Here is a 24,241-nt window from a genome sequence, read left to right as displayed (position 1 = left end):
ATGGACCCTATAGACCCTTATGGAACCCCAGGGTCTCTCATAGACCCTATAGACCCCCAGGGACCCTTATGGACCCTATAGATCCTTACGGACCCCCTGTGACCCTCATGCATCCTATAGAGCCCCATGGACCCTATAGGTATCTTTGGTGTCCCCATGACCTCCATGGACCCTATAGACCCCTATGGACTCCTCAGGACCCCCAGGGGCCCTCATGCATCCTATAGAGCCCCATGGACCCTATAGACCCCTGGGACCCCTTTGGAAACTATAAACCCCCACTGACACCCATGGACCCCTCCCCATGAATCGCTATGGGGCCTGTAGGACCCCAGGATCCCCATGGAAGCCTTTGGAGCCCATGGACTGTCAGGACCCCTATGGACCACCCAGGACCCCAACAAACACACAAGACCCTTGAATCTCCTATAGCCCTGCAGCCCCTAAGGATCCCCAGGTCCTCTAGAACCCCCATAGCCCCTATAGCCCCCATGGTCTCTATAGCATCCCTATATCCCTACAGCCCCCATAGACCCTATAGCCTCCATGGCCCCTATAACATCCAGGACCCCTGGAACCCCCATGACCCCTATAGACCCCATAGTCTCTATAGTCCCCAAGGCCCCTATAGCCTCAATCGACCCTATAACCCCCATGGCCCCTATAATGCCCATAAACCCTATAGCCTCCATGGCCCCTATAGCATCCAGGACTCCTGGAGCCCCCATGGTCCCTTTATAGGGACCTATAGCCCCTATAGCCCCCATAGCCCCCATAGCCCCCATAGCCCCCATAGCCCCTATAGCCCCCATAGCCCCCATAGACCCTATAGCCCCCATAGCCCCCATGGCCCCTATAGCCCCCATGGCCCCTATAACCCACATAGCCCCCATGGTCTCTATAGCCCCTATAGCCCCCATGGTCTCTATAGCCTCCCTATATCCCTATAGCCCCCATAGCTCCTATAGCACCCAGGACCCCTGGAGTTCCCAGGACCCCTATAGCCCCCACAGTCCCTATAGCACCCAGGACCCCATGGACCCTACAGCCCCTATGGCCCCTATAGCCACCATGGCCCCTATAGCACCCTGGACCCCTGGAGCCCCTATGGCCCCTATAACCCCAAGGACCCCTGGATCCCCCAGGACCCCTATAGACCCTATGGACCCTATACACCCCACAGCCCCTATAGCACCCAGGACCCCTGGATCCCCCAGAACCCCTATAGCCCCCATAGATCCCATAGCCCCTATAGCACAGAGGATCCCTGGAGCCCCTCTATAGCCCTCATGGCCCCTATACACCCCTATAGCACCCAGGACCCCATGGACCCTACAGCCCCTATGGCCCCTATAGACCCCACAGCCCCTATAGCACCCCGGACCCCTGGAGCCCCTATAGCCCCCATCACCTCCACACCCTCACAGTCCCTATTACAGCCCCCTATACCCGAGGGCCCCTACACCTCCCAATCCCTTTAACCCCCCTTGCCCATCTCCCCATCGCCTATAGCCGTGTCCTCGCCCCACCCCAGACCCCCCAGACCCCCCAAAAACAGCTCGGGGGCGGGGCCGGCCGGTCCGTTTATGAAGCATCAAATATACAGTCTCTTATATACAGGGCCCGGCGCGGGCGCATGCGGGTGCCTGGGGGGCTCCCCGGGGGGGGGACCCGGCCGCCTGGGACCCCCCCCCACAAAAACCCCCGGGGTGACCCCAGGCGGCCGGGGGGGGGCTGGGGGAGGAGGGGGGAGAGGTTAAAGTGCCATGTGACATTCAGCCTGAGCTGGGAACGAAAGGGTGGGGGGGAATTGGGTGGGGAGGGGGGGCAGCATCGCCACCGGACCCCCGGGATGGCGGGGGGGACACCGGTGTCCCTTTTCACCCCCGGGGGGTGGGCGCGAGCAGCCAAACACGAGCCACGTGCAGGTTGGTTTTTTTTTTTGGGGGGGTGGGAGTGTTGTGGTGGGATTTTGGGGGGGGGGGGGAGGAATGGGGGGGGTTACAAAATAACCACCGCGTCCAGCAGGCCGGCGCCGTCCATCGCTGCCACGAGCTGTGTCCGGGCACTGCCGGGGGGGCGGGGGGGGGGGCTCAGACCACCGTGCTGATGCGGTTCCCCCCCTTGGGTTTGGGGGGGCCCTGGCCTGCCTGGGCCAGGGGCGAGGTGGGGCCGGCGGGCGAGTGGGGGCTGAGAGGGGTGTGGGGCGAGGGGGGCGGCAAGGGGGGGTAGGAAGGGTGGGGGGGAATGGGCGAGTGGGGAGGGGGCGCGTGGTGGTGGTGATGATGATGATGGTGGTGATGGGGCGGGGGCGCCGCCCCCCCTCCGCCGCCCCCCCCTCCCCGCAGGGCCCCCCCGGCCGGGCCCCCCCCCACTCCGCCGCCGCCCCCCCCGAACACGAAATGCTTGGCGGGGGCGGGGGGCGGCGGGGGGTGGTGGTGCGGGGGGGGCGCGGGGGGGTAGGCGTGCGACAGCCCGTGGTGCGCGGGCGCGGGGCTGTAGAGGGGCAGGGGCGACAGCGGCTGCCGGGGGGCGCCGGGCGGAGCCCCCCCCCTCTTGCCGGGCCGGTGCAGCGTGTAATGGGGGTGCGGCGGGGGGAACCCCCCCCCGGGGGGGCCGTGCTGCTGGGGGGGGCGCCGACAAAGGGGGGGTGGGCCCGCCGTGGAAGCGCGGGGGGGCCCCGGCCGCGATGGCCGGCAGCGGCGGGGGGGGCGCGGGGCGGCCGGGGGGCGGCGGCTGCTGCGGGTACGGGGGAGGGGGCGGCGGCGGCGGGCCCGGACCCCCCCCCGCGCCCCCCGCCCCGCCGGGGCCGTGGCAATACTGGGCGTGCAGTGCCTGCAGCTTGGAGGGAGCCTCGGGGGGCGGCGGGGGGGGCGCGTGGTGGTGGTGGTGCGATGAGGACGCCGAGGAGGAGGAGGCCGAGGCCGAGGCGGGACCCCCCGCGCCGGGAGGGGGCCCCGCGGGGCCTTTCCCGCGGCGGCTGCCGAACAGCGAGCCCAGGAAGGACGAGGAGTTGGAGACCGGCCGCGCCGGGGGCTTGTAGCCCTCGGGGGCGCCCCCCGGGCCCCCCCGCGCCTGCGGCCGGGGGCTGCTGATGATGGAGCCCTGCAAAAGGGGCGGGGTCAGGCGGGGAAAGCCACACCCTGCTCGGGGTTGGCTCCTCCCACCAGCACGGCCAGCCCCATCCCTCGGTGTACAAGCCCCACCCTTTCTGTCCCAGGCCCCGCCCTCTCTGTGTGTAAGCCCCGCCCCTTTCTGCCCCAAGTCCCGCCCCCTCTGTGTGCATGCTCCACACCTTCTGCCCCAAGCCCCATCCCTCTGTGTGCAAGCCCCGCCCCCTCTGTGTGAAAGCCCCACCCCTTTTGCCCTGAGCCCCGCCCCCTGTGTACAAGCCCTGCCCCTTCTTCCCCAAGCCCTGTCCCCCCTGTGAAAGCCCCACCCCTTCTGCCCCAGCTCCACCCCATCTGTGGCAAGCCCCACCCTTTCTGCATCAAGCCCCGCCCCCTTTGTGTACAAGCCCCACCCCTCTGTGTACAAGCCCGACCCCATAGTGTACAAGCCCCGCCTCTCTATATACAAGCCCTGCCCCTCTTTGTACAAGCCCCACCCCATCTGCCCCAAGCTCCGGCCCCCAAGGCCCAAGCTGAGCTCCCATTGGTGGATAAGAGCAACCACCACTGGATTGGCCACACCCCCAGATCATGCATGAGCCACGCCCCATTCATGCAGGCCCCACCCCTTCTGCAGATGAAAAGGTGATTTGTGAACCTGGGGGTGGAGCTAAAGTGGGTGGGGTTTGGGTGTGACATTGGGGGTGTGACATTGAGGGGTGTGACATTGAGGGTGTGGCATTGAGGGGTGTGACAATGGAGGTGTGGTATTGAGGGTGTGACATTGAGGGGTGACATTGAGGGTGTGGCATTGAGGGTGAGGGTTATGGCATTGAGGGTGTGGCATTGGGGGTGTGACATTGAGGGTGTGGCACTAAGGGGGATGGCATTGAGGGTGTGGCATTGGGGGTGTGGCATTGGGGTGTGACATTGAGGGTGTGGCATTGGGGGTGTGACATTGGGGGTGTGGCATTGAGGGTTGCAACATTGGGGGTGTGGCATTGAGGGGTGTGGCATTGAGGGTGTGGCACTAAGGGGTGTGGCATTGGGGTGTGGCATTTTGAGTGTGGCATTGAGGGTGTGGCATTGAGGGGTGTGGCATTCAGGGGTGTGGCACTAAGGGGTGTGGCATTGGGGGTGTGGCACAGAGAAGTGTGGCATTGGAGAGGTGACATTGAGGGTGTGGCCCGAAGGGGTGTGGCATTGGGGGTGTGGCATTGGGGCTGTGACATTGGAGGTGTGGCATTGAGGGTGTGGCATTGAGGGTGTGGCACTAAGGGGTGTGGCATTTTGAGTGTGGCATTGAGGGTGTGGCATTGAGGGGTGTGGCACTAAGGGGTGTGGCACTAAGGGGTGTGGCATTGAGGGTGTGGCATTGAGGGGTGTGGCATTGGGGGTGTGGCACAGAGAAGTGTGGCATTGGGGAGGTGACATTGAGGGTGTGGCCCTAAGGGGTGTGGCACTAAGGGGTGTGGCATTGGGGATGTGGCACTGAGAAGTGTGGCATTGGGGAGGTGACATTGAGGGTGTGGCATTGAGGGGTGACATTGGGGTGTCATATTAGGGGTGTGGCACTCGGGGTGTGGCATTAGGGGTGGCACTCAGGGATGACACTCTGGGTGTGACACTCAGTGTGTGGCACCAGGGGGTGACACCAGGGGGTGGCACTGTCCCCTCACCTCGATGGTGCTGTCCAGGGACCCCACGCTGTTCCGCCGGCCCCGCTTGCCTGGGGGGAGGGGGAGCAGTGAGGGGACCCCCGGGGCACCCCAAATCCCCCAGGGACCCCAAAACCACCTCAGGGACCCCAAACTCCCCCAGGGACCCCAAAACCACCTCAGGGACCCCAAAACCACCTCAGGGACCCCAAACTCCCCCAGGGACCCCAAAACCACCTCAGGGACCCCAAAACCACCTCAGGGAACCCCAAACTCCCCCAAGGGACCCCAAACCTCCCCCATGGAGACCCAAACTCCCTCCCAGCCCCTCCCAATCCCTCTCACGATCGCTCCCAGCCCTTCCCACTCCCTCCCAGTTCCCCCCAGTTCCTCCCAATCCCCCTCCCAGTTCCTCCCAGTCCCTCTGAATTCCCCTCCCAATCTCCCAGTCCCTCCCAGTTCCTTCCAGTCCCTCCCAGTTCCCCCCCAATCCCCCCAGACCCCTCTCAGTCCCTCCCAGTTGCTCTCAGCCCCCCCCCAACCCCCCCAGACCCCTCTCAGTCCCTCTCAGTTCCCCCAAATCCCCCCCAAATGCCCCCAGACCCCTCCCTGTCCCCCCCAGACCCCTCCCAGTTGCTCCCAGTCCCCCCCAAATCCCCCCCAGACTCCTCCCTGTCCCCCCAGACCCCTCCCAGTCCCTTCCAGTCGCTCACAGTCCCCCCCAAATCCCCCCCAGACCCCTCTCAGTCCCTCCCAGTGCCCCCCCCCAATCCCCCCCAGACCCCTCCCGGTCCCTCCCCGTGCTCCCAGCCCCGTCCCAGTGGCTCCCAGTGTTCCCAGTCTCACCGCTGTCGGACAGGTCCCGCAGGGAGCTGCTGAGCGCGCTCCGCTTGAGCCCCTCGGCCCCGAACGCCTCCTCCAGGCTGCTGCGGCTGAGCCCGTTCAGCGCCTCCCGCGGCGGCCCCGCCACGCCCTTCTGCTTCTCCAGCTCGGCTGGGCGAGGAGAGACAGTGACACCAGTGACACCAGTGACACCAGTGACACCCAGTGACACCCAGTGAAACCAGTGACACCCAGTGCCCCCCGGCCCCGCCACGCCCTTCTGCTTCTCCAGCTCGGCTGGGCGAGGAGAGACAGTGACACCAGTGACACCAGTGACACCAGTGACACCCAGTGACACCCAGTGAAACCAGTGACACCCAGTGAAACCAGTGACACCCAGTGATCCCAGTGCCCCCTGGCCCTGCCACGCCCTTCTGCTTCTCCAGCTCGGCTGGGCGAGGAGAGAGACCAGTGACACCAGTGACACCAGTAACACCCAGTAACACCAGTGAAACCAGTGACACCCAGTGAAACCAGTGACACCAGTGACACCCAGTGACACCAGTGACACCAGTGACACCCAGTGACACCCAGTGACCACCCAGTGAAACCAGTGACACCAGTGAAACCAGTAACACCCAGTGACCACCCAGTGACCACCCAGTGAAACCAGTGACACCCAGTGATCTCAGTGCCCCCTGGCCCCGCCACGCCCTTCTGCTTCTCCAGCTCGGCTGGGCGAGCAGAGACCAGTGACACCAGTGACACCAGTAACACCCAGTAACACCAGTGAAACCAGTGAAACCAGTAACACCAGTAAAACCAGTGAAACCAGTGACCCCAGGCCCCTTTCCCACTGCTCTCAGTGCCCCTCCCAGTTCTCCCAGTGCTCCTCCCAGTGCTCCCAGGTCTCCCCCCAGTGCTCCCAGTGCTCCCAGTACCCCTCCCAGTGCCCCTCCCAGCACTCCCAGTGCTCCCACTGCCCATTTTGGTGCTCCCAGTGCTGTTCCCAGTGCTGTCCCCAGTTCCCAGTTCCCAGTTCCCCCAGTTCCCCTAATTCCCCAGTTCCCAGTTCCCCCAGTTCCCAGTTCCCAGTCCCCAGTTCCCAGCTCCCCCAGTCCCCAGTTACCAGTTCCCCAGTTCCCAGTCCCCCAGTTCCCCCAGTGCTGTTCCCAGTTCCCCAGTTCCCAGTCCCCAGTTGCCCCACTTTCCAGTTCCCAGTCCCCAGTCCCCAGTTCCCCAGTTCCCCAGTTCCCAGTCCCCAGTTCCCAGTTCCCCAGTTCCCAGTCCCCCAGTTCCCCCAGTGCTGTTCCCAGTGCTGTTCCCAGTTCCCCAGTGCTCCCAGTTCCCCAGTTCCCAGTCCCCAGTTCCCCCAGTCCCCAGTTCCCAGTTTCCAGTTCCCCCAGTTCCCAGTTCCCAGTTCCCAGTCCCCCAGTTCCCCAGTTCCCAGTTCCCCCAGTTCCCAGTTCCCAGTTGCCCCAGTTTCCAGTTCCCAGTTCCCAGTCCCCAGTTCCCAGTCCCCCAGTTCCCAGTTCCCCCAGTTTCGAGTTCCCAGTCCCCAGTTCCTCCAGTTTCCAGTTCCCAGTCCCCAGTCCCCAGTTCCCCCAGTTCCCAGTTCCCAGTTCCCAGTCGCCAGTTCCCAGTTCCCAGTTCCCAGTCCCCCAGTTCCCCCAGTGCTGTTCGCAGTGCTGTTCCCAGTTCTCCAGTGCTCCCAGTTCCCCAGTCCCCAGTGCTCCCAGTCCCCCAGTTCCCAGTTCCCAGTTTTCAGTTCCCCAGTTCCCAGTCCCCCAGTTCCCCCAGTGCTGTTCCCAGTGCTGTCCCCAGTTCCCAGTCCCCCAGTTCCCAGTTCCCAGTTCCCCCAGTTCCCAGTTCCCACAGTTCCCCCAGTTCCCAGTTCCCAGTTCCCCAGTTCCCAGTCCCCAGTGCTCCCAGTTCCCCAGTTTCCAGTCCCCCAGTTCCCCCAGTGCTGTTCCCAGTGCTGTCCCCAGTTCCCAGTCCCCCAGTTCCCAGTTCCCCCAGTTCCCCCAGTTCCCAGTTCCCCCAGTTCCCCCAGTTCCCAGTTCCCAGTTCCCCAGTTCCCAGTCCCCAGTGCTCCCAGTTCCCCAGTTTCCAGTCCCCCAGTTCCCCCAGTGCTGTTCCCAGTGCTGTCCCCAGTTCCCAGTCCCCCAGTTCCCAGTTTTCAGTTCCCCAGTTCCCAGTCCCCCCAGTTCCCCCAGTGCTGTTCCCAGTGCTGTCCCCAGTTCCCAGTCCCCCAGTTCCCAGTTCCCAGTTCCCCCAGTTCCCAGTTCCCAGTTCCCCCAGTTCCCAGTTCCCCAGTTCCCAGTCCCCAGTGCTCCCAGTTTCCCCAGTTTCCAGTCCCCCAGTTCCCCCAGTGCTGTTCCCAGTGCTGTCCCCAGTTCCCAGTTCCCAGTTCCCCAGTTCCCCTAATTCCCCAGTTCCCAGTTCCCCCAGTTCCCAGTTCCCAGTTCCCAGTCCCCAGTTCCCAGTTCCCAGTTCTCAGTTCCCAGTTCCCAGTTCCCAGTCCCCAGTTCCCAGTCCCCAGTCCCCCAGTTCCCCCAGTCCCCAGTCCCCAGTTCCCAGTTTCCAGTTCCCAGTCCCCCCAGTTCCAATTCCCAGTTCCCAGTCCCCCAGCCCCAGTTTCCCAGTCCCCCAGTTCCCCCAGTGCTGTTCCCAGTGCTGTCCCAGTTCCCAGTCCCCCAGTTCCCCCAGTTCCAGTTCCCAGTTCCCCCAGTTCCCAGTTCCCACATTTCCCCAGTTCCCAGTTCCCCCAGTTCCCAGTTCCCAGTTCCCCCAGTTCCCAGTTCCCAGTTCCCAGTTCCCAGTCCCCAGTTCCCAGTTCCCAGTTCCCAGTCCCCAGTCCCCAGTTCCCCCAGTTCCCAGTTCCCAGTTCCCCCAGTTCCCCCAGTTCCCAGTTCCCAGTCCCCAGTTCCCAGTTCCCCCAGTCCCCAGTTCCCAGTTCCCAGTTCCCAGTCCCCAGTTCCCCCAATTCCCCCAGTTCCCAGTCCCCAGTCCCCAGTTCCCAGTCCCCAGTCCCCAGTTCCCAGTTCCCAGTTCCCCCAGTTCCCAGTTCCCAGTTCCCCCAGTTCCCAGTCCCCAGTTCCCCCAGTTCCCAGTCCCCAGTTCCCAGTCCCCAGTTCCCAGTTCCCAGTTCCCCCAGTTCCCAGTCCCCAGTCCCCAGTTCCCAGTTCCCAGTTCCCCCAGTTCCCAGTCCCCAGTTCCCCCAGTCCCCAGTTCCCCCAGTCCCCAGTTCCCAGTCCCCAGTTCCCAGTCCCCAGTTCCCAGTTCCCCCAGTGCTCCTAGTTCCCAGTCCCCAGTCCCCAATTCCCCCAGTCCCCAGTTCCCAGTTCCCCTAATTCCGCAGTTCCCAGTTCCCCCAGTTCCCAGTTCCCAGTTCCCAGTCCCCAGTTCCCAGTCCCCAGTCCCCCAGTTCCCCCAGTCCCCAGTCCCCAGTTCCCAGTTTCCAGTTCCCAGTCCCCAGTTCCCAATTCCCAGTTCCCAGTCCCCAGACCCCAGTTCCCAGTCCCCCAGTTCCCCCAGTGCTGTTCCCAGTGCTGTCCCCAGTTCCCAGTCCCCCAGTTCCCCCAGTTCCCAGTTCCCAGTTCCCAGTCCCCAGTTCCCAGTTCCCCCAGTTCCCAGTTCCCCCAGTTCCCCCAGTTCCCAGTCCCCAGTCCCCAGTTCCCAGTCCCCAGTTCCCAGTCCCCAGTCCCCAGTTCCCCCAGTCCCCAGTTCCCAGTCCCGTCCCCAGTTCCCCCAGTCCCCAGTTCCCAGTTCCCCTAATTCCGCAGTTCCCAGTTCCCCCCAGTTCCCAGTTCCCAGTTCCCAGTCCCCAGTTCCCAGTCCCCAGTCCCCCAGTTCCCCCAGTCCCCAGTCCCCAGTTCCCAGTTTCCAGTTCCCAGTCCCCAGTTCCCAATTCCCAGTTCCCAGTCCCCAGACCCCAGTTCCCAGTCCCCCAGTTCCCCCAGTGCTGTTCCCAGTGCTGTCCCCAGTTCCCAGTCCCCCAGTTCCCCCAGTTCCCAGTTCCCAGTTCCCAGTCCCCCAGTTCCCAGTTCCCACATTTCCCCAGTTCCCAGTTCCCCCAGTTCCCCCAGTTCCCAGTTCCCAGTTCCCAGTCCCCAGTCCCCAATTCCCCCAATTCCCCCAGTTCCCCCAATTCCCCCAGTTCCCCCAGTTCCCCAGTTCCCCCCAGTTCCCCAGTTCCCCCCAGTTCCCAGTTCCCCCAGTGCTCCTAGTTCCCAGTCCCCAGTCCCCAATTCCCCCAGTCCCCAGTTCCCAGTTCCCCCAGTTCCCCAGTCCCCAGTTCCCCCAGTTCCCCCAGTCCCCAGTCCCCAGTCCCGGCCGCTCACCCTCCACTCGGTATTTCTCCATCTCCTGCACCTCGGCCACCGACTCGCGCAGGTCGCTGGCGAAGCGCAGCCGGTCCTGGGGGCTCGGGGCGTTGAACACGATCAGCACCTTGCGCTCCCCGCCCGGGGCTGCCGACAGCAGCTTGATCCCAAACTGGTAATCTGGGGGGAGGGGGTTGGGGGGGTCAGGGGGGGACAGGGACACCCCTGGGGTCACCCAGCTTGATCCCAAACTGGTAATCTGGGGGATGGGATTGGGGGGGGTCAGGGACACCCTCCAGAATCACTGACAGCAGCTTGATCCCAAACTGGTAATCTGGGGGGAGGGGGTTGGGGGGGTCAGGGGGGGTCAGGGACACCCCACTGTGTCACTGACAGCAGCTTGATCCCAAACTGGTAATCTGGGGGGAGGGGGTTGGGGGGGGTCAGGGACACCCCCCAGAGTCACTGACAGCAGCTTGATCCCAAACTGGTAATCTGGGGGGATGGGATTGGGGGGGTCAGGGGGGGTCAGGGACACCCCTGGGGTCACCCAATGTGATCCCAAACTGGTAATCTGGGGGGATGGGATTGGGGGGGGTCAGGGGGGGTCAGGGACACCCCACTGTGTCACCCAATGTGATCCCAAACTGGTAATCTGGGGGGATGGGATTGGGGGGGTCAGGGGGGGTCAGGGACACCCCACTGTGTCACCCATCTTGATCCCAAACTGGTAATCTGGGGAATATGGGATTGGGGGGGGTCAGGGGGGGTCAGGGACACCCCTGGGGTCACCCAGCTTGATCCCAAACTGGTAATCTGGGGGGATGGGATTGGGGGGGTCAGGGGGGGACAGGGACACCCCTGAGGTCACCCAGCTTGATCCCAAACTGGTAATCTGGGGGGATGGGGGGGGGGGGGGGTCAGGGACACCCCCCAGAATGCCATGGGGTTCTGTGGGGTTCTGTGGGGTTCTGTGGGGTTCTCTAGGGTTCTCTGGGGTTCTCTGAGCTGCTGCAGGCTCCTCCAGGGTTCTGTGGGGTTCTCTGGGGTTCTTTGGGGTTCTCTGGGGTTCCCTGGGGTTCTTTGGGGTTCTTTGGGGTTCTCTGGGATTCTTTGGGGTTCTCTGGGGTGCTGTTGGGATCTCTGGGGTTCTCTGGGGTTCTCTGAGCTGCTGCAGGCTCCCCCAGGGTTCTGTTGGTTTCTCTGGGGTTCTCTGGGGTTCTGTGCATTTCTTTGGGGTTCTCTGGGGTTCTCTGGGGTTCTCTGGGGTTCCCTAGGCTTCTTTGGGGTTCTCTGGGGTTATCTGGGGTTATCTGGGGTTCCCTAGGGTTCTTTGGGGTTCTCTGGGGTTCTCTGGGGTTCCCTAGGGTTCTTTGGGGTTCTCTGGGATTCTTTGGGGTTCTCTGGGTTTCCCTGAGGTTCTCTGGGGTTCTTTGGGGTTCTCTGGGGTTCTCTGAGCGGCTGCAGGCTCCCCCAGAGTTCTGTGGAGTTCTGTGGGTTTCTTTGGGGTTCTGTGGGGTCTGTGGGGTTCTGTGGGGTGCTGTTGGGATCTCTGGGGTTCTCTGAGCTGCTGCAGGCTCCCCCAGGGCACTCACAGGCATTCTGGAAGAGCTGCATGTGCATCTCCACCAGCGGGAAGCTCTGCCTGAAGCTGTAGGTCACCAGGATCTTCTTCTTCTGGAAGATCTTTGTCACCTGCCGAGGACACGGGGTCACCACGATCCCCCCCCGGGGGTGACCCCAGCCCGGGACCCCCCCGGGGACCCCCCACTCACCACCAGCAGGTCGTTGAAGAGGAAAACCTCGCGCTGGTGCAGCCCCAGGCGCTGGGGGCGGTTGGGGTCGGGCACCTCGTAGAGCTGACAGCAGCAAACCAGGCGGCGGTGGGGGAGGGACAGCACCTGGGGGGACAGCAGGGGACACCAGGGGACATCAGGGGACATCAGTGGGGCAGGGACAGCACCTGGGGGGACAGCAGGGGACACCAGGGGACATCAGTGGGGGAGGGACAGCACCTGGGGGGACAGCAGGGGACACCAGGGGACATCAGTGGGGGAGGGACAGCACCTGGGGGACAGCAGGGGACAGCAGGGGACATCAGTGGGGGAGGGACAGCACCTGGGGGGACACCAGGGGACATCAGTGGGGCAGGGACAGCACCTGGGGGGACAGCAGGGGACAGCAGGGGACAGCAGGGGACATCAGTGGGGGAGGGACAGCACCTGGGGGGACAGCAGGGGACAGCAGGGGACATCAGTGGGGGAGGGACAGCACCTGGGGGGACAGCAGGGGACAGCAGGGGACATCAGTGGGGGAGGGACAGCACCTGGGGGGACACCAGGGGACATCAGTGGGGGAGGGACAGCACCTGGGGGGACAGCAGGGGACAGCAGGGGACAGCAGGGGACATCAGTGGGGGAGGGACAGCACCTGGGGGGACAGCAGGGGACAGCAGGGGACATCAGGGGACATCAGTGGGGGAGGGACAGCACCTGGGGGGACAGCAGGGGACATCAGGGGACATCAGTGGGGCAGGGACAGCACCTGGGGGGACAGCAGGGGACACCAGGGGACACCAGGGGACATCAGTGGGGCAGGGACAGCACCTGGGGGGACACCAGGGGACATCAGTGGGGCAGGGACAGCACCTGGGCACATGGGGGGGACACCAGGGGACATCAGGGGACATCAGTGGGGGAGGGACAGCACCTGGGCACATGGCGGGGACACCAGGGCAGGGGACATGGCCCCACAGAACCCCCCCAGTTGTCAGTGGTGTCACCCTGGGGAACCTGCCCCATGTGTCACCTAGAACTCATCTTGTGGGTCCCCTGGAACACCCCCCATGTGTCACCTAGAACCTGCCCTGGGGGTCACCTGGAACACCCCCCATTATGTGTGACCTAGAACATCCCCTGTGTGTCACCTGGAACCTGTCCCATGGGCAGCCTAGAACATCCCCATATGTCACCTGGAACATCCCTCTTGTGTCACCAGGAACCTGCCCCATCGGTGGCCTATAACTTGTCCCATGCATCACCTGGAACACTCCCCATGGATGGCCTAGAACATCCCCCGTGGGTCACCTGGAACACCCCCCCCATGTGTGACCTAGAACATCCCCTGTGTGTCACCTGGAACATCCCCCTTATGTCACCTGGAACCTGCCCCTTGTGTCACCTAGAACCTGCCCCAAGGGTCACCTGGCACACCCCCCATGGGTCACCTAGAACACCCCTGTGCCCCGCCCCGTGCCCCGCCCCCGCACCGGTTTCTTGCCGACGATCATGCGTTCCACGGCCTGGACCTGCGACACGTGGTCGTCGTTGGTGCGCAGCTCGCGGTTCTGGATGCGCTGGTAGATTCCCACCAGCATCTCCCGGGGGATGTCCTCGCCATTGTCCACCCCTGTGTGACACCCGCCCGCTCTAGAACCCGGAAACGCTCCGGAACCCGCATCGGGTCATGTTCTAGAACCCGCGACACCCGGAACCGCTCCAGAACCCACATCGGGCTGTGCTCTAGAACCCACTGCACCCAGAAATGCTCTGGGACCCACATCAGGTCATGCTCTAGAACCGCCAACTCCGGAAAACGCTCCAGAACCTGCATCAGGCCATGCTCTAGAACCCACTGCAACCAGAAACTCTCTGGAACCCACATCGGGCCGTGCTCTAGAACCCACTGCAACTAGAAATGCTCTGGAACCCACATCGGGTCATGCTCTAGAACCCATGACTCTGGAAAACGCTCCGGAACCTGCATCGGGTCGTGCTCTAGAACCCACTGCATCCAGAAATTCTCTGGTACCCGCATCAGGCCGTGCTCTAGAACCCGTGACATCCAGAAACACTCCAGAACCAGCATTGGGTTGTGCTCTAGAACCTGCGCTGCCTGCAGCCACTTGTGTGCCTGATCTAGAATCTGTGGAACTCTAGAACCCACACAGACCTGGACGGCTCTAGAACCTGCACCACCAAGCCCAACTCCAGGAGCTGTGACACCCAGACTCATTCTAGAACCCCCCAATACCCAACTCTGGTCTAGAACCTGATTTGTCAGGACCTATTTCAGAATCTGCATCAGCTGGATATGCTCTAGAACATGCAGCACACTGGAACTCTAGAACCTGCACTACCCTGTCCTGTTCTAGAGCCCATGTCATCCCAGGCTCACCCCAGAGCCCACAGCTACCAGGACCACTCTAGAACCTGCGCCACCGAGTCCAGTCTAGAACCCAAACTGCACAGGCTCATCCAAAACCTAGAACCAAGCACCTGACCCTGTCTCAGAACCTGTGACTCTTGGGTGAACTCTAGATCATGCCCTACTCTAGAGCCCACAGGCAACCCAAACTCATGCTCTAGAACCCATGACCCTCTGGTGGGCTGACCCATTTCGAGAAACCACGTCACCCTGTCCTGCTCAAGAACACGTGACCAGGCCCTAGAACCCACAAAACCATTGCACACTCCACCATCACACACAACATCCGGCCCCATTCTAGAACCCACAATGCTCAGCCCTGCTCTAGAACCCACCACACCCAGCCCCTTTCTAGAACTCACAACACTCCACCCCTTCCTAGAACTTGCAACACTCTGCCCCACTCTAGAACCCACCACACCCAGCCCCTTTCTAGAACCTGACCCCAAGCTCCATTCTAGAAATCACACCACCCAGCCCTGCTCTAGAACCCACCACACCCAGCCCCTTTTCTAGAACCAGACGCAAAGCTCCATTCCAGAACTCGCAGCGCCCAGCCCCACTCTAGAACCCACCGTGCCCGGCCCCACTCTGGAACCCACCACACCCAACCCCTTTCTAGATCCTGACTCCAGACACCATTCTAGAAACCACACCAGCCAGCCCTGCTATAGAGCCCAGCGCAGCCAGCCCCATTCTAGAACTCGCAACACTCAGCCCTGCTCTAGAACCCACCACACCCAGGCCCTTTCTAGAACCAGACCCCAAGCTCCATTCTAGAAATCACAACACCCAGCCCCACTCTAGAACCCACCACACACAACCCCTTTTCTAGAGCCTGACTCCAAACTCCATTCTAGAAACCACAGCACCCAGCCCTGCACTAGAACCCACCACACCCAGCCCCGTTCTAGAACTCACAACACTCTGCCCTGCTCTAGAACCCACCGCACCCAGCCCCTCTCTAGTACCAGACACCAAGCTCCATTCTATAACCCACACCACCCAGCCCTGCTCTATAACCCAGCACACCCAACCCCACTCTGGAACCCACCACACCCAGCCCCTTTCTAGAACCTGACCCCAAGCTCCATTCTATAACCCACACCACCCAGCCCTGCTCTAGAACCCACACCACCCATCCCCACTCTAGAACCCACACCACCCATCCCCACTCTAGAACCCACATTCCCCAGCAGGTGACCACGCTGGGGCCGTGCGGGGGCCTCACCTCGCAGGTTCTTGATGAAGTCCTCGAGCTTCATCTTGCGCTCGGCCTTGACGCTGGGGCTGTACATGTCGGTGTTGAGGAGGATGATGGCGAAGGCCAGGATGAAGATGGTGTCGGGGTTGCGGAACTGGCGCAGCAGGGCCGCGTTACACACGCAGTAGCGCTGGCTGCGGGGCAGAACCCCCCATGGGGTCACCACAGCCAGCCCGGCCCCGAGAGCGGGGAGCGGCTCACTGGCTGTAGGGGCACCTAGAACATGGGGCAGCTAGAACATGGGGCACCTAGAGCATGGGGCAGCTACAGCATGGGGCAGCTAGAGCATGGGGCACCTAGAGCATGGGGCAGCTACAGCATGGGGCACCTAGAACATGGGGCACCTAGAGCATGGGGCACCTAGAGCATGGGGCAGCTAGAACATGGGGCAGCTAGAGCATGGGGCAGCTAGAGCATGGGGCACCTAGAACATGGGGCAGCTAGAGCATGGGGCAGCTAGAGCATGGGGCAGCTAGAGCATGGGGCAGCTACACCATGGGGCAGCTAGAACATGGGTCACCTAGAACATGGGGCACCTAGAGCATGGGGCAGCTAGAGCATGGGGCACCTAGAGCATGGGGCACCTAGAGCATGGGCACCTAGAGCATGGGGCACCTAGAGCATGGGCACCTAGAGCATGAGGCACCTAGAGCATGGGGCAGCTAGAGCATGGGCACCTAGAACATGGGGCACCTAGAGCATGGGGCACCTAGAGCATGGGGCAGCTAGAGCATGGGGCACCTAGAGCATGGGGCAGCTACAGCATGGGGCAGCTAGAACATGGGGCACCTAGAACATGGGGCAGCTAGAGCATGGGGTAGCTAGAGCATGGGGCACCTAGAACATGGGGCAGCTAGAGCATGGGGCACCTAGAACATGGGGCACCTAGAGCATGGGGCACCTAGAACATGGGGCAGCTAGAGCATGGGGCACCTAGAACATGGGGCAGCTAGAGCATGGGGCACCTGGAGCATGGGGCACCTAGAACATGGGGCACCTAGAGCATGGGGCACCTAGAGCATGGGGCACCTAGAACATGGGGCAGCTAGAGCATGGGGCACCTAGAACATGGGGCACCTAGAGCATGGGGCAGCTAGAGCATGGGGCACCTAGAGCATGGGGCAGCTAGAACATGAGGCAGCTAGAGCATCGGGCACCTAGAGCATGGGGCAGCTAGAACATGAGGCAGCTAGAGCATCGGGCACCTAGAACATGGGGCAGCTAGAACATGGGGCAGCTAGAGCATGGGGCAGCTAGAACATGGGGCACCTAGAACATGGGGCAGCTAGAGCATGGGGCACCTAGAACATGGGGCACCTAGAACATGGGGCACCTAGAACATGGGGCAGCTAGAACATGGGGCAGCTACAGCATGGGGCACCTAGAGCATGGGGCACCTAGAACATGGGGCAGCTAGAACATGGGGCAGCTACAGCATGGGGCACCTAGAGCATGGGGCACCTAGAGCATGGGGCAGCTAGAGCATGGGGCACCTAGAACATGGGGCAGCTAGAGCATGGGGCACCTAGAACATGGGGCACCTAGAACATGGGGCAGCTACAGCATGGGGCACCACCCCACAACATCTACAGCATGGGACACCTAGAACATGGGGCAGCTAGAGCATGGGGCACCTAGAGCATGGGGCAACTAGAACATGGGGCACCACCCCACAACATCTAGAACATGGGGCAGCTAGAGCATGGGGCAGCTAGAGCATGGACCACCACCCCACGGCCCCTCCTTGATCCATAGGGGCACCTAGAACATGGAGCACGTAGAACATGGGTCACAACCCTACAGCCCTTCTTTGATCCATAGGGGGCACCTATAGGGGACATGGGGACACAGTGACACAGGGACACTGTGACAAAGGGACACGGTGACACAGGGACACAGGGACACTGTGACAAAGGGACACGGTGACACAGGGACACTGTGACAAAGGGACACAGGGACACAGGGACACAGGGACACTGTGACAAAGGGACACGGTGACACAGGGACACAGGAACACAGGGACACAGGGACACTGTGACAAAGGGACATGGTGACACAGGGACACAGGGACACTGTGACAAAGGGACACTGTGACAAAGGGACACGGTGACACAGGGACACAGGGACACAGGGACACTGTGACAAAGGGACATGGTGACACAGGGACACAAGGACACGGGGATATGGTGACACAGTGACACAGGGACAGGGACACAGGGATATGGTGACACGGGGACACAGGGACACAGGGACACTGGGACATGGGGACATGGTGACACAGGGACAGAGGGACACGGTGACACAGTGACAGGGACATGGGGACACGGTGACACAGTGACAGGGACATGGGGACACGGTGACACGGTGACACAGGGACATGGTGACAGGGACACGGTGTCACGGTGACACGGGGACAGGGACACGGTGACACAGGGACAGCGACACAGTGACAGGGACACGGTGTCACGGTGACACGGGGACAGGACCCACCCTCACCTGAAGGCCTCGATCAAGCGCTCGACCTTCTGCGCCTCCCCCTGCACCCGGATGTGCGACTGGAACTTGCGCAGGGCCTCGTCCAGCTCCATCCCCGAGAAATCCATCTCATCCACCACGCAGCTGAGGGACCCCAAAAACACAGAGTGACCCCAAAAATGATAGAGGGACCCCAAAATCACAGAGGGACACCAAAAACACAGAGTGACCCCAAAAATGATAGAGGGACCCCAAAAACACAGAGTGACACCAAAAATGATAGAGGGACCCCAAAATCACAGTGACCCCAAAAATGATAGAGGGACCCCAAAATCACAGTGACCCCAAAAACACAGAGTGACCCCAAAAATGATAGAGGGACCCCAAAATCACAGTGACCCCAAAAACACAGAGTGACCCCAAAAATGATAGAGGGACCCCAGAATCACAGAGGGACACCAAAAATGATAGAGGGACCCCAAAATCACAGTGACCCCAAAAACACAGAGTGACCCCAAAAATGATAGAGGGACCCCAAAATCACAGTGACCCCAAAATCACAGAGTGACCCCAAAAATGATAGAGGGACCCCCAAAATCACAGAGGGACCCCAAAAATGATAGAGGGACCCAAAAATCACAGTGACCCCAAAAACACAACCCCGAAATCACAGTGACCCCAAAATCACAGAGGGACACCAAAAATGATAGAGGGACCCCAAAATCACAGTGACCCCAAAATCACAGAGTGACCCTCAAAATCACAGAGTGACCCCCCCAAAATGCCAGTGTGTCCCCCTGAGCCCAGAGTGCCCCCCCAAACCCAAGAGTGAACCCCCCAAATCCCACTGTGTCCAATCCCCAATGCCCCCCCCCCACCGTGTCCCCCCCCCCCACTGTCCCCCCCTCCCCAGTGCCCCCCCTCCCCCGCTGTCCCCCCTCCAGGGTGTCCCCACCTGGTGTCCCCCCTCTCTGGTGTCCCCATCCCAGTGTCCCCTCCCCAGTGTCCCCCCTCCCCAGTGTTCCCCCCTCTCCAATGTCCCCCACTCCCCAGTGTCCCCTCCCTGGTGCCCCCCATCCCCAGTGTCCCCTCCCTCTCTGGTGTCCCCTCCCAGTGTCCCCTCTCCCCACTGTCCCCCCCCCGATGTCCCCTCCCCGATGTCCCCCCAAATCCCAATGTCCCCCCCTCCCTGGTGTCCCCTCCTGGTGTCCCCTCCTCCCCAGTGTCCCCTCCCAGTGTCCCCCCACGATGTCCCCACTCCCTATTATCCCTCCCTCCCCGGTGTCCCCTCCTGGTGTCCCCTCCTCCCCAGTGTCCCCTCCCAGTGTCCCCCCCCGATGTCCCCACTCCCTATTATCCCTCCTCCCCAGTGTCCCCTCCCAGTGTCCCTCCCGGTGTCCCCCCGCTGTCCCCCCGCTGTCCCCCCCCGGTGTCCCTCCGCTGTCCCCTCCCAGTGTCCCCCCACTGTCCCCTCCCGGTGTCCCCCTGCTGTCCCCCCGCTGTCCCCTCCCGGTGTCCCCCCGCTGTCCCCCCCGCTGTCCCCCCGCTGTCCCCTCCCAGTGTCCCCCCCGGTGTCCCCCCCGCTGTCCCCCCCGCTGTCCCCCCGCTGTCCCCTCCCGGTGTCCCCCGCTGTCCCCTCACTCGAGCACGTCGCGGTTGAACTGTTTCTGCCGGTTGCCCAGGAACTCTCCGATCATCTGCCGGCTCAGCCCCTTCCTCTCCAGGATGAAGTGGGCGACGCCCACGGGGGTGTCGGACAGGAACCCCCTCTCGATCAGGTACTGGATCCCCTTCTCCGGCTTCCTGCGGGGGGCGGGCGCAGGTCACCCACTAGAGTGACCTAGAACGTCACCTGCCCCCGGCTCCAGGGCCACCTGCTCAGCTCTGGGGTCACCCGAGGGTCACCCTGGTGACATCTGCTGCCCTCCAGTGTCACCTGGAACATGGTTGTGTCTTCAACACTGAAATGTCACTATAGGGCTACCTAGAACTTCACCGTAGAGTTATCTAGAATGTCACCCACACGGTTTCCCAGAACTTCACAGTAGGGTTACCTAGAACAACACTGTGTGGTTCTACAGGGTCACCTCAAACATCCTCCTGACCTCACCACAGGGTCACTTAGAATGTCACCGTAGGGTAACCTAGAACATCACTGTAGGGTCACCCAGAACATCACCATAGGGTTACCAAGTCACTTTGGGGTTCTATAGGGCCACCTCACACATCCCCCGTCCCCACCATAGGGTCACCTAGAACATCACCACAGGATCACCCAGAACATCACCACTGGGTCACCTGGTACATCATCATAGAGTCACCTAGAACATGACCGTAGGGTCACCTAGAACATCATTGTAGGGTCACCTGGTACATCACCATAGGGTCACCTAGAACATCACTCTAGGGTCACCCAGAACATCACCGTAGGGTCACCTGGTACATCACCATAGGGTCACCTAGAACATCGCTCTAGGGCCACCTAGAACATCATTGTAGGGTCACCCAGAACATCACCACTGGGTCACCTGGTACATCACTGTAGGGTCAGCTCAAACATCACCACAGGGTTACCTAGAACATCACTCTAGGCCATCTAGAACATCATTAGAGGGTCACCTGGTACATCACTATAGGGCCACCTAGAACATCACTGTAGGGCCATCTAGAACATCATTATAGGGTCATTTGGTACATCAACATAGGGGCACCTAGACCATTACCACTGGATCACCTGGTACATCACTGTAGGATCACCTAGAACATCACTGTAGGGCCACCTGGTACATCACTATAGGATCATCCAGAACATCACCACTGGGTCACCTGGAACATCACTGTAGGGTTACCTAGAACACCATTATAGGGTCACCTGGTACATCACCATAAGGGCACCTAGAACATCACCACTGAATCACCTGGTACACCACCGTAGGATCACCTAGAACATCACTATAGGGCCACCTGGTACATCACTATAGGGTCACCTAGAATATCACTGTAGGGCCACCTAGAACATCACTGTAGGATCACCTAGAGCATCACTATAGGGTCACCTAGAACAATACTGTAGGGTCACCTAGAACATCATTATTGGGTCACCTGGTACATCACCATAGGATCACCTAGAACATCGCCCTTCCCTCACCGCGCCGTCGCCAACGATCCCACCCCACCCTTTCCCTGGGGACCGTGGCAGCACCACAGACCCCACCCCCACAGACCCCACCCCACCCCCACCCCCCTCACTTGTTGAAGAGGTTGAGGCCGATGCGGTACTGCCGCCGCTGCACCACGTCGTTGTTGAGCGCGGGCGAGTCCCAGCTCTGCCGCGGCTCCCGCTGGTACGTGGCCTTGCCGGGGGCTCCGGCGGCGCCGGGGGGCTGGGGGGGCGCGGCGGGGGGCGGGGGGGGCGGCGGGGGGGGCCGGCGGAGGCTGTCGCGGGAGGAGGAGCCCGAGGAGCAGTTGAGGGTCTCGTTGGAGTTGGAGCTGCTGCCCAGGCTCTCGTTGTCTCCCTCGGAGCCCTCCTCGGCCGCGGGCGGGGGCGGGGGGCCGGGGGGCGGCGGGGGGGGTCCCTCGGGGTGGAAGCAGCGGTGGGGGGGCCCCGAGCGGGGTAAGGTGCCCCCCCCGGCGGGCTCGGGCTCGTAGGGGCCGCCCCGGTTGATGGAGCCGCGGTCCGAGCGGTCGCTCAGGTCGGCCGAGCTGTCGCTAGGGGGCTCCACCGTCAGCAGAGGGGGGTGTCCCCCCCCGGCCCCCCGCCCCCGGCACTCCAGGCACGGGGGGCCCCTCCGGGGGGGCTCCTCGGGGCCCCCCCAGCGCTCGGCGGGGCCGGGGGGGTTGGCGGGGGGCGGCGGGGGGGGCGGAGGGGCGGGAGGGGGCGGCGGTCCCCCGGTGTCGGGGGGGGGCTCGGGGCTGGGGGGTCTCTCGGGGGAGCGGGGGGAGCCGGGGAGCCCCTCGTCCAGGTACAGGGTGACGTCACTGGCCGAGGTGGCCGCGCTGTCCCCCGCGGGGGGGTCCGGGGCGCCGGGGGGGACCCCGCGACCCCCCCCCAGCGCCTCGTCAATGGAGGCGGCCAAGGACTTCACCTGCGGGGACAGGACCCCCGTGAGCCCCCCCCCCACGGCACCGGACCCCCAAACTGGCCCCTGTGACCCCCAAGAGCCCCAAATCTCTGTGACCCCCCCATGACCCCTGTGATCCCCCCCATTTCCCTTTGTCACCTGAGACCCCCAATGGCTGCTGTAATGTCCTTGGTCTTGTAACCAAGTGACCCCCAGGACCCCCGTGACCCTGTGACCCCATCACCCTTGTGGTCCCATGACCCTTTAACCCCCAAGACCCCTTGACCCCATAAGCCCCATGAACCCTGTGACCCCCAGGACCTCCCTGACCCCATCACCCCCAGGAACCCCCTGACCCCATCACCCCCGAGACCCCCAGGACCCCCCGACCCTATAACCCCCAAGATCCCATAACCCCCAGGATCCCCCTGACCCCATCACCCCCATCACCCCCTGGACCCCATAACCCCCAGGACCCTGTGACCCCCCCTGACCCCCCCCCCCGACCCCCACCTGCTGCGCAAACGCCTCCTCCAGATCGGCACCTCCAGGCCCGAAATCCGCGGACGCCGACAGCTGCCGGGGGGGGCTTCCCGCGCCCCCCACCCCGGCCCCGCTCCCCACCGCCGGCCCCTCTCCGGGACCCCCGCCGCCATCCAGCCCGGCCCGGCAGGACCCCCCATATCGGGGGGCGCGCCGCGGGCCCCCCAGCACTCCCTCGTCCAGCGAGGCGGGTTTGCCCTGGAAATAGGGCGGGGGCGGCGGGGGCGGGCCCGGCGCGGGGGCCGGGGGGCCGCGGTCGTACTCCTCGAAGGAAAACTGCAGGCGCAGCCCCGGCAGCGCCAGGCGCCGCGCCCGGCCGCCCTCGCTCCGCAGCCGCTCGAACTTCTGCGCCATGCGGTAGCGGCGGAACGCAGCCTGGATGGTGCGCGCCGCGCGCCGCGAGCGGAAATAGCCGCCGTACTTGCGCTCCAGCATCTCCACCTGCGGGACACGGGACACGCGTGGGACAGGGGACACGGGGACACGGGTGGGACAGGGGACACGGGACACGCGGTGTGTGAGTGGGAATAGCCGCCGTACTTGCGCTCCAGCATCTCCACCTGCGGGACACGGGACACGCGTGGGACAGGGGACAGAGGGACAGGGGACAAGGAGATACCCGTGGGGACACGGGGACACGGGTGGGACACGGGGACAGGGGTGGGGACACGCGGTGTGTGAGTGGGAATAGGCGCCATACTTGCGCTCCAGCATCTCCACCTGCAGGACACGGGACACGCGTGGGACAGGGGACACGGGGACACGGGTGGGACACGGGGACAGGGGACACGGGACACGCGGTGTGTGAGTGGGAATAGGCGCCGTACTTGCGCTCCAGCATCTCCACCTGCGGGACAGGGGACACACGAGGGACAGGGGGAAGGGGGACAGGGGGATACGCGTGGGACAGGGGGACACGGGTGGGACATGGGGACAGGGCTGGGGACACAGGGACACGGGGTGTGTGAGCGGAAATAGCCACCGTACTTGCGCTCCAGCATCTCCACCTGCGGGACACGGGACACGCGTGGGACACGGGACAGGGGGACAGGGGACAAGGGGATACTCGTGGGGACACGGGGACAGGGGGACACGGGTGGGACATGGGGACAGGGGTGGGGACACGGGGACACGGGGTGTGTGAGCGGGAACAGGCGCGGTACTTGTGCTCCAGCATCTCCACCTGCGGGACAGGGGGACACGGGGGACAGTGGTGGGGACACGGGGACAGTGGTGGGGACAGAGATGAGGGTGGGGACAGGGATGGGGACAAGGGGTGGGGACAGGTGGACTCGAGTGGGGACATGGGTGAGGGTGGGAATATGGGGACATGGGTGGGACATGGGGACAGGGATGACAGTGGGGACAGGGGTGGGGACAAAGGGACATGGGGACAGGGGTAGGGACATGGGGACAGGAGTGAGGATGGGGACATACTCCACCTGCGGGGACACGGGGACATGAATGGGGACAGGGGGACATGGATGAGGATGGGGACATGGGGACATGTGTGGGGACAGAAGTGAGGATGGGGACACACATGGGGACATTGGGACAGGGATGACGAAGAGAACGTGGGGTTGGGGACATGGGGACATGGATGGGGACATGGGGATGTGGGGACATGGAGGGGGACATGGATGGGGACAGGGAAAAGAACACGGGTGGGGACACCAAAACATGGATGGGGACACGTGGCCATGGATGGGGACAGGGAGGGGACAGGGTGAGGTGTCCCAGGGAAGGAGGGGACACGGTGGCCTCACTGGGGACAGGG

The 24,241-nt window shown here is 63.0% G+C and overlaps 1 protein-coding gene across 1 annotated transcript in view; it reads right to left on the bottom strand.

Annotated features, from left to right (window-relative positions):
- Positions 1-2,001: 2,001 nt before the first annotated feature.
- LOC306816407 (IQ motif and SEC7 domain-containing protein 1-like) overlaps positions 2,002-24,241 on the bottom strand; it is a 36,132-nt gene continuing 13,892 nt past the window's right edge. Inside the window, 13 exon segments of the mRNA XM_079332846.1 lie at positions 2,002-2,633; positions 2,635-3,105; positions 4,790-4,839; positions 5,615-5,761; positions 9,934-10,095; positions 11,511-11,610; positions 11,691-11,816; positions 13,184-13,323; positions 15,353-15,519; positions 17,882-18,004; positions 19,502-19,663; positions 21,110-21,945; positions 22,435-22,905. Of these exon segments, the coding sequence (XP_079188972.1) occupies positions 2,094-2,633; positions 2,635-3,105; positions 4,790-4,839; positions 5,615-5,761; positions 9,934-10,095; positions 11,511-11,610; positions 11,691-11,816; positions 13,184-13,323; positions 15,353-15,519; positions 17,882-18,004; positions 19,502-19,663; positions 21,110-21,945; positions 22,435-22,905 (3,495 nt within the window). The 3' untranslated portion in view covers positions 2,002-2,093.

This window comes from Erithacus rubecula (genome assembly GCF_903797595.1).
Source record: "Erithacus rubecula genome assembly, contig: scaffold_568_arrow_ctg1, whole genome shotgun sequence".
Lineage (NCBI taxonomy): Eukaryota > Metazoa > Chordata > Aves > Passeriformes > Muscicapidae > Erithacus > Erithacus rubecula.
Note: the sequence above shows the minus strand (reverse complement) of the source record. Positions and strands in the feature narration are given on the sequence as shown.